Source organism: Nesoenas mayeri (genome assembly GCF_963082525.1).
Source record: "Nesoenas mayeri genome assembly, chromosome: 2".
Taxonomy (NCBI): domain Eukaryota; kingdom Metazoa; phylum Chordata; class Aves; order Columbiformes; family Columbidae; genus Nesoenas; species Nesoenas mayeri.
The window spans coordinates 24663741-24673843 of record NC_137543.1 but is presented as its reverse complement, the minus strand read 5'-3'; the positions used below and the strand labels follow the sequence as shown (position 1 = coordinate 24673843).

The 10103-nt window shown below is 39.2% G+C and overlaps 1 protein-coding gene across 2 annotated transcripts; it reads right to left on the bottom strand.

The window, feature by feature from the left end:
• Nucleotides 1-1672: 1672 nt before the first annotated feature.
• Nucleotides 1673-10050, bottom strand: RIDA (reactive intermediate imine deaminase A). 2 transcript variants are annotated; one of them, XR_013921846.1, is made up of 7 exons: nt 9926-10050; nt 6048-6153; nt 5413-5467; nt 4543-4611; nt 3228-3283; nt 2563-2801; nt 1673-2244 (listed from the first exon to the last, which is right to left on the bottom strand). XR_013921846.1 is itself a non-coding variant. In XM_080339594.1 (6 exons), exons 1-6 carry the CDS (start codon nt 9988-9990, stop codon nt 2739-2741), a joined length of 414 nt encoding a protein of 137 aa, XP_080195720.1. In that variant the 5' UTR covers nt 9991-10050; the 3' UTR covers nt 1673-2738. The 2 variants fall into 2 exon arrangements, 1 of the variants encoding a protein (XP_080195720.1); XM_080339594.1 differs by having other exon boundaries at nt 1673-2801.
• Nucleotides 10051-10103: the final 53 nt, after the last annotated feature.

Sequence of the window (10103 nt, the reverse complement as noted above, 5' to 3'; positions counted from 1 at the left end):
GAACACAAATACAGATTGGGAACCTGTTCAAATTGACTCAGTTCAATTACATTAATTATTCTTAACTGACAAAGTGAAGCAACATCTGCTCTACATTTCCTAAAAAGTCATACTCATGGTAGCATGGGCTCTTTTCTAAGGTCTTGCCCAGAGATGTGGTAGATGCCCCATCCCTGGAGACCATTCAAGATCAGGCTGGAAGGAGCTCTGCACAACCTGATCCAGTTGCAGATGTCCTTGCTCATTACAGGGGTCTTGGACTAAATGAGCTTTGGAGGTCCCGTGCATGCCAAACTATTCTATAATTCTGGTTATGTTTTTTTCTTAGGTGGGATTGCTTCTTAAGTCAGAGCTATAGAGCATAGACAATAACATAGCTGAGGAGAGAAAAGAAGAGCAGAAGCCAAGACTAATAAAGTTTACATAGAGGAAGTTTATATGCAGAAAAGTCAGGTACTTTTCAAATACTGTTGCTTGGAAGCTCATGTTTGAAATACTGAAAGCATTGCTTTGCTTCTAACACAAATATCTCCCGTTTTGTCAAGGGAAAGCAAAATAATGCTGTAAAACATCCATCCATCCATCTTACATGCTGTCACAGTCTCATTATTAGTCTGTATAGAAAAAAAGACAATTTACAAGCTTTGTAGAAATCTAGAAGGGATAAGTAGGGTTGACTCTTCTCACAGCTTTCTAACTGCCTTTCTGGTATATGCTGAAGTGATACCAGGAATGCATGAAAAATATGAAATAGAATTAGTGAAATAGTGTAACTGAAGTGCAAGAGCTGGAAAGCACATCTTACAAGCAGGAAGGTGAGAAACCACAAGTGGGACACTTAGGGTTTATCCAGGGATGGAAGATAATTCACACAACAGGGCTGTGGTATTGAGTGCAGGGGGGTTTTCAGACAAGGCACTAACTGCATTAGCCATGCAAGGGCAGACACCGTGCTGCCAGATTGGATTTTTCCTGCACACTTACCATGTGAAAATCATCAACAAATTAAAGACTACACAAGGTAACCACTGGTAGGCATGATACACAGAAAACAAATGACATGCACTCATGAGAAATGAAGTTTGGATTTCAGTTGTTGGACAGCTGAACTCAAAGTATTGTGTCTTGACCTGTGGCAAACCAGTGTTACACCCTCTCCTTGCTATTGCTGGTTTTGTGGCTTACTGTGCTGGTTTTGTGGCTTACTGTGCTGAGTGAGGTGGTCACACAATATGGGACTAGAAGCAGATTCTGAAGTCACAACCCTCTCACATACAAACAGCAGCCTCTGCCAGGAGCAGCCTACAGGGTTCCCTCTTACAGTACATTTGATAAAGCCCATATACTTCCCTACCACTGAAATAGTACATTCTGCAGGCTGCTTTCTACAAAAAGAAAGTGAAGACATGAGATAATGCTACTGTCACTGTACCTATATATAATTAGATGGCCAACTTGACTGAAGAGGAAAAAAAACACACAACATGTTGAAGTGAACAGATGACAGCAAAGAGAAATTCTGTTCATTTTCCATCAATAAAACCAATACTATGCTCAGGCATATTGCTGTGTAGAAGACAGGGAATCAACTTTACCATGAGACAGATGACATTCAAACTAGTTCTTTAAAAATATGGTATTCATTTCTACTTGCTCAGACAGAAGATAAATGCAAAGATAACTTACTAGCATCACCAGTCTGACTTCTCAATATTGCTTAATGACCCCATCAAGCTGATGTTCTGTCTTTAATGAAGAGAAAAATGCAAAGAACTAGTGCCATGGTAGCTGAAAGCTTCCTGTCTTGAAGGATTATTTTCATCCTTAGGTATTAGGAGATAAAGCTATTCTTTTAGTTTGAATGATTTCTTATTGAAGCAGCAAGATAGGGACTTTTTTGTAATGGAGTATCAGAGCATAATGAGGAAAAGTTTGTTCCCAGAAGAGACAAGCACATTTTTTACAGATTCAATTATCATTTATTTATTTATTCTCATTAAACAGGATATCTTCCCTCATACACATGGAATGTCTTTTTAAAAAAAAAAAAATCAAAATATAGTCAAAGTTGAATTGCTATGAAAAAGAGTAAGGAAAAGCTTACAGAGATTCATTTGCAGCTGATTTATAAAGTTAGCACTTCAGAACAGCATAAATTTCTTATCGCTGAAATTAGTGTTGACTTTCTTAAGCAATTGATTCCATATGAACAAAATATGAGTAGAGTCCCAACAGTAATCTATTCTGTAAAGAAAGCATTTAAGACAGTTCAGAAACAAATACAGCAAAATCCTCCAAAATACAGAAGTGAAAATGTATACTAAGCAACTGAAGTGTTCAATTTTCCTATTTGTCATTTTTTCTTATTTAAAATAGTTACTAAAGATCCATTATTACAAGTCATTACAGTTTTTCATGTCCAGATCACTCGCAGTATAACTGTCATATGCTCACCCAAAGGTGTACTTTAATACCTGAATATCCAGTCACCATCACAAAGCAAGGGCCCTGTCCTGCAATCAACCTCCCAGAGGTTTCAGGCTTTGCTGGCAGAGAACTCACCATAAACTCAGACTTTAGAGAATCCAAGGCTACAATCCAGAAGAAAGCACCTTTCCTTGGTAAGTTTAGTGCTTTTGACTGTATGTAACTGCTGATAGTCATTGTAGGAATAGGATGTAAGGCAGAAGTATTAGATCTAAAACTGCTGTTGTAGGATATTCAGTCTCTATTTATAGTCAGGCTGAAGCATCTTGGAGGGGTCCCTGGATGGCAATAGCTTCAATTTCAACTCGAGCACCCTGTGAGAATACAGTGAAGAAACATATTAGGAATTTAATACAAGGTTGTGTTATACATCCAGTTGCTTTGTAAAACAGGTGTAAGAACAGAGTGGCATGTGAGGGTGATTATACTTCTGACAGTTGTATTACTAATTTGGCAATGTAAAGTAATATTGAAAATTCACTTTACACTTCTTTCAGTATCACAACCCCTTATTTCTAGTGTTGTAGCCATCTTCCACCATACAGAAATGTCTCATTATCAGATCTCTTATCTGTGGGAAGAAGCCAGGTTTATGTAGAAACAAAAGCTAAATACTTAAGATTATTATTGCAACAATTGCAATTGAAACTATTCCAGAATAAGAAAAGCTGTCAGAATGCTTCAGAAGTAAAGAGTTTCAGAATAGTTTTTTTTTTTGTAGGCAGAAAAGTGACACTTACTTTTGGCAAAGCAGCAACCTGATAGGCTGCTCTGGCTGGAAAGTTTGTCTTAAAAACTGCAATTTAAACAGAAACATCCACCAATCACTTTACTTTGCCTGAAAAAACACAGTTCAAAGCCATCTGTGCAAAATGAAGTCATCAGAGTTCAAGGCTACAAGACAAATAGTCTTCTGTGCCAGTTATTGTTTCCCCTCCCTGCTTTTTTTTTTTGTCACTGACTGCTCTAACATCTCAGCAAGCTACCATTCATCATCAAGGAGCCAGCTACAGTCATGATCTCACGGCCAGTAATAACCTGCACCCTACTGACACAGCATGACCAATTTTGCCAAAAAAGAAAGATTAAATCAGAAAGGTGATCATCCAATCACAAACACCAGGAAGTGGGAGAGGGCTCTTTCAGAGAGCAAGAGGGAGAAAGATGCCCCTCTGCCAAAAGAGCAAAGATCTGAAATTTATATAAAGTCAACAGGGGGGGCAACCTTACTCATATTAAATGAAAGCAGAGGAAAAACAGCCCCTTGACTTACTCCTCCATTCCTAATTAGGCCTGGACCCACGATCAAAGAACAGCAACTAAGTGCTTCCTTGAACTACAGGTAGGAGGCAACAAGTAAGTATCCAGCTGGGCTGTTTTTACCCTGCTTAAACACAATTCCATTTTGACATGCAGAACACTCTGTTGGTAGCTCAACAATACAAGATGTCATTCAAGGCCAGATATTGCTATCTAATTAAAACCCAAAGCTATATAAATAAGGAGCTTATGCGCATACTCTCCCAAATTCTTTGCATAATATGGCTCATTGGAATCACCTATTTCATTCTACATTCAATTCTGTAAAACAAGCATTATTCTTCTATTCTCAAGTGGAGCAGCATGTCTCATCCTTGTACAAAAAGTGAAACCTTTAACAATAACCCAGAAATAATTCAAAGATACACACAGACTCTAAAGAAATAGAAATACAAAATCTAAAATTAAGTATTTGAAGGGTGTCTACAGTAGAATTATATTGGGACAACACAGCATCTACCAAGCTAGAGGCACAGAACATCAAACTGTAGGGACAGCAGGGGCTGATCTTCGCATGACAGTGAGTCATGGTGTGGTAGGACATAAAGGCAAAGAAAATTAGGCTGTACTTGAACTGGGGCTCGCAATTATTTTTTTTAATGTTATTTTTACTGAAATCTCAAAAAAGTCTGGAACTACATCATCTGAATCACTAAAACATTTTCCTTACTGTGAATATAATTTGTTACACAAGCAATACTAGTCAAACAGAAACAACAACAAAAATCTACTTACACTGTCTGTAAACATCATTAATATCATTGAAGTCCTTCATGTCTGCCATCAAAACTGTAGCCTTCACAACTAAAAATTACATAACCACAGTTATTTTTAGACCTCTAACTTGTAGGCAAAAGTTGAAAATCTTTAGTGCATTTCTTGCTTTTATTAAATGTTTCTCTTGCGTGTTCTAAACACTTCTAGAAGTTTTGCATACAGATATTGACCACCTAGATAGTTGCCACCTAAAAAAAAACTGAATGCTTAGTACATAATAAAACTTTAAGGAATTAAACATTCCTGACCAGCTCTGAAAAATATCCATTTTAAATTTCAGTCTAAACCAAATTCTTCCAAGAGGCACAAAATCGGTAAAGCAGGTAGATTAAAAAAGCTGTTGTAAGCCAATTGTTGGCAATAAATTACATCATATATAATATCTACTGTCAAAAGAAAAGTCCAACAAAGGCCTGAAAATATAGTCTATGCTAGAATGTTTCACCCATGACTGCCCAAGCCACCATTAATCCTGGTCTGGCTCCACAAAGTCCTCCCCCCAAAAAAGTATTGAAAGTGCTTAGAATATTAACACCATAGATATAAACCTTCTTTTACCTGGAGCAAAGCCTAGGAAATACCTGCAGTTGGCTGCAGCTCTGTCTATGCCTGAGCTTTCCCAGTTAGAGTTAAAATACTAGCACCATGGGCAGAAACTTTTGGTGAAAGGCAGTATTCCATCAATACCCATTGCAAAGACTATTTTTTTAACCCATGATCCCTTTCATTTCTTCCAGCTAGTGATAACAACTGAATGTTTAGCATACAGCATTTTTTTTTAGCCCAGGTGAAAACAACTAGGTTTGCCACCATCAGAGCAGCACTTACCATTGGTATAGTCACAGCCCGCAGCTTTCAGGATTTCTCCCATGTTCTTTAGAGCCTAATGAAAAATGAGACATAAAACTTTAAATACCAGCTGGGTAAATACGTAAATATGAGTAATATGTAATATGAATAATATATAAATATGAGTTGTAACTTGGCTACATCCATGTTATACTATAAGTTCACTCAGAAAATCTTCAATGGTCCTCAACGGGCAAGAAAAAAGAACAAAACACACTAATCAAAGGGAGCTTCTAATAAACAAGGATTGAACCATCCATTGATTACCTGTAATAGGATGAGATGGAGCTGCATCATCCATTTACCTCACACCACCTCTTTGCTGCCAGGAGAACAAATCTTTCCCCAACTCAAGCCAAGGTTTTTAACTGGGGTCTGAACCTTTGTTACCAACACCAATTCTTTCCTACACAAAATACAGATTCCTCTCCTGACCTCTAATTGTTTGAGTGGAAAAAAAAAAAATATTAGGATGGAATTGTTTCCTCCTGCTCTTCCCCCCATCTTGGAAGTTGTGAAATGTGTTCTTCAGGCCTCTTCAATTTCTCCCGAGTCCATGTTCAACTAAGCACATGCCAACATCATGAGAAGTTTATTGCTAGAAGACATCTTACCTGCCTAGCTTCTTCCTTTGCCCCTCCAGGGACAAGCTGCCCAGTGGAAGGTTCTGTTCCTATCTGTCCTGCAATATACATCGTCCGGTCCACCAGCACTGCTTGGCTGAAAACATAAGTGACATTTTAGGCTTAATGTTTCTCCATCAAAACAATTAACTATCTCAAAGCACATTTCACATTTTCTTCAGTAGTTTATAATATCTCAGAAAGAGGACTGAGGTTACGCATGTACAGGTTTGGACATTCTGTCTGCTTATGCTTTGGGAGAGCTGGGATTAGATGACCTATGGAAGCACATAGCTCTAGTTTTGAGGAAATAAACCCTGTTTCTCACAAAGACACAACACTGAACTGAGCTACAGAGCTTTTGCACTGCAGATAGCACAGAGGGCAGGCAGAGTAAATAAACACATTTTTTACACCTGCCCAGATAAATATTCCATCCTAGTTCAAGAGGCAGACTATACCTTTCATCCACATCTCAGCTGCAGTGCAATGAAGAAAACAAACAAAACCCATCACCAACAAAAAATCAACACCACCAGAAAGAAAAATTATGAGGGCTGATTAGAAAATTCAACATTTTTCTTCTGAAGCAGGTACCGTGATAATGAGTTAGAGCTGTGAGGTGAAGCCCTGCACGCTAGTTCTCTGGCAGTATTCCTCCAGAGTTATTAATTTGGCCAGTCAGCACAACACCTTCACAACTCCATTCACAACAATCATTCTCACTAAATAACCCAAGTGACCTGTTGGCTGGGTTAACTCAGAAGAATGCAGAATTCAAGGTATTTGCAAAACATTTTTGTAAGTGTCGTGTGTTTTTGCTGAAGTAGAGTCAGCAACTATTAAGGTTGCCATGAAGAGATTAAAATACCAAAACAAAGATTTGGACTATCTAGCGAACATTATGCAAAAGACATAATTTACTCCCCTTCAGCTAGTAATTAAAGATATTCTGCAAAGAAATCCGAGAAAGATTCTTTGAAAGCCTTCATGATATTTCAGCACTATTATCTTTTCTCTTCCCATTCCACACGGAAATGCATTGTTTTGACAGTTCAACAATCCTCTCAAGTTATGCAAACTAGAGTTAGACACCTCCCTTAAGTATCTAAATTCAAAGGTTAGCTTCCCTTTAATGTTAAGGAAGGAAGGGACTCTTTCAGAGAACAATTTTACTACATCTCTCCTCTTAATTGAGATTGACTCAATTCATTGACTTCACAGGGGACCAACCCAATTTAGGGGCTTAGTAAAATGATTACAGTTAGGCAATCCAAAGAACACCATCACTCCCATCTTTCCTTTTACCCCATTATTCTGTAATTTCATAAGGGGAAAAAATAGTCAGTAACTCATGTGATATAGTAAAATATCTCATATGGTGAAAATTCCATCACCAACTAACAGAACTGGAGTAAATCACAAAACTACAACATTTAAAGAAGAGAAACAAGTGAAGTGGTTTTCTACCTGATATTATCTTGTTGATAGAAAATGTATTTATGAACCAAACACACAGGCTTCTTTAATTTATTTTCTTTCCTACCACGTCCTGCTTTGTTTGAGGCACAGGCCTTTGGACCACAAGCTTCTGTTTCAGTATGAAGCACAAAGAACCACACAACACGAAGGTATGAGCACTCTAAAAGAAGATTGTCTTGTACAGCTTATTATAAAGCAAATGACACAATGTAATATTTATCCCAACAAAGGCCTTTCGACAGTCCTAAATCACAAATAACTGGAGAAAAGACAAGCTGAAGCCTTCTGATACCACTGCCTGATCAACATCTGCAGCAGTCTTACTGGGTCCCCCTCCCCTGCTCCCCAGCTTTCTTCTCTTGATATGCTCAAAGGTGGAATCCTCCATTCACTGAGACTGTTAACAATTTACCTGCTGAAGGGCATCATTCTACTGTAAGCAAACGCATGAGTGAACTTCAGAGAAACTTCAACTACACAAACCACAATCAGACCTTAACTGCAGATGTATCCTATAACTAGGGTCAGCTGTAGCTACTCTTTAATCTCTGATTCAGCAGAGATCTGAGTATGTGCCTGAAGTAATTCAGGTTTCAGTATGCCTAAGTGCATATCTGGATGGACATAGCAACCTCAGAAGAACATCATCCATCAGAGAGAGGGTGTTAAGAAGCACACTCTTAAAGACAAGGACTGCAAAGAAATCAGATATTCTTAACACAAATACAAGAACAGTATCTCTTTAAAAGTTTAATACAATTAATGAGAAATATATATATATACACACACACACACATACATACTCACACATATGAGTCTTTATATATCTACCTACCTATCTCAAGTTACTGGAAATCGGATGCAATAAGCAAATACAAAAATACATTTAAAATAGGTCACCAAAAAGCATACTGAAGGGCTGTAGCTGAACCAGGAATGCAGCCCATACATGCCAATTTTCCCTTCCATATTAAAACCTCATTGATCTGTTACCATGCTCAGAGTCCACAGCAGAGATGCAGCAGTTAGTTCTTGTGCAACTTTTGCTCACTGGACTTTGACAAGTTTGCCAAAATCTGACAAACTAAGTTAGTGATAAACTTATTGATGTTAGAACTGTTACACAATTAACAGCCTACATAATAGGCAATATTTCATCAAGAACTACCAATAAACACAAAACGCTGGAGTGCAGTTAAGTTACCATAGAAGTGGGGTGCTATGCTGCAGGCTAGGCCAGTTGAGGTGCATTTGTGGCCAGCTGGTGTGTGTTTGTGCAGCTAAAGTACTGTGGCTTTCCCATGTCTTAGATGTTTTGCTAACTACAAGTGATGCCAGGCCCCTGGCTGCAATCTGCCAACAGTTTATTGTTTACAGAAGTTAAACATCATGTCATGTCTCTCTGCTTCTACACTTTGTATTTGTCAATCTTTATGATTCCTAAAAGGACACACAGTTTGAAGCCCTAAAAGCTCAGTTCCAAAGTAATGAAGACAAAAAACCCACACCTGGACAGCACCAAAATGCTACAAGAAGAGTTTAAACCAAAAGACTCTGTGTTAATATTAGGAAAACAAAGCTTGAATGCAAAATTAAAAACTCTTAGAAAATGCCCTGATAAAAATCAATCAGAACCTTAGATATAAGAGTCTATCACAGCTATTGAACATTTTTTTCACATCCAGGTAGCAGAGAAGCCTTTCTCCAATTAAAATAGGGATTTTTTTTTTTTACTGCATTCAGAGCTGTTGGTGCTAACAACTTATGAAAACATTGAACAACATCTCATGTATTTTTACAGCTGTTAATTTTTAGATGGAAAAGCATTTATAACCTGCTGGCAGCCACATTCAAAATAAGGGAAGATTTGCAGTCCCCAGGCAGCGAAGTCTCCAGCTGCCAAAGCACGTCCTGGGTCGGGTCCGACCTTCACTGCCCATCACCTCCGGAGCCAGCAGGCACTGCCAGCTTGCCTCTGTAACTTGCTTTTTTCTAAGCAAGCTTTTTTTTCCCCTTGAGAGGAATCATTCTTTCTCTTGAATATTTTTGTTTGCTTCATTTGTTTCCATTCACTGCTCATCACTAATTCCATAATTATTTCCCCTAACTTACTTTTTGAGAAACATCTTACAACCTCTCCTAAAACGACCAGGACCCCTGGCAGCCGGGCTATAGTTTCCCGCTGGCACCGCAACCCCTTTGGTGCCCCAGCTGTCCGTGAGGGGTTCCCGGGGAGCAGACCAGTCCCTGTCCGGAGGGCCCCCGCACCGCAGCCCCCTTGGGCCGCCTGACAGACCTCCCTCCAGGGACCGCCTCGAACCCAAGCGGCAAAACCTGCTCACGCACTCTTGCTTCTTCCGAGAGACCTCGCTCTCTCACAGGCGTACCTGTAGGGGCCCAGTGCAGCGGGCGCCTTAGAAGTGCTGATTATTTTCTTCACCAGCGAGGCCATAACTGCTGCTGCTGCCCGAGCGCTATACCAACGGCTCCCCCCGCCTGCCCAATATAACGCTGCCGCTACAAGCCCGCGGGGGCTTCTGGGAAATGTAGTCCTCCGAGGGGAGG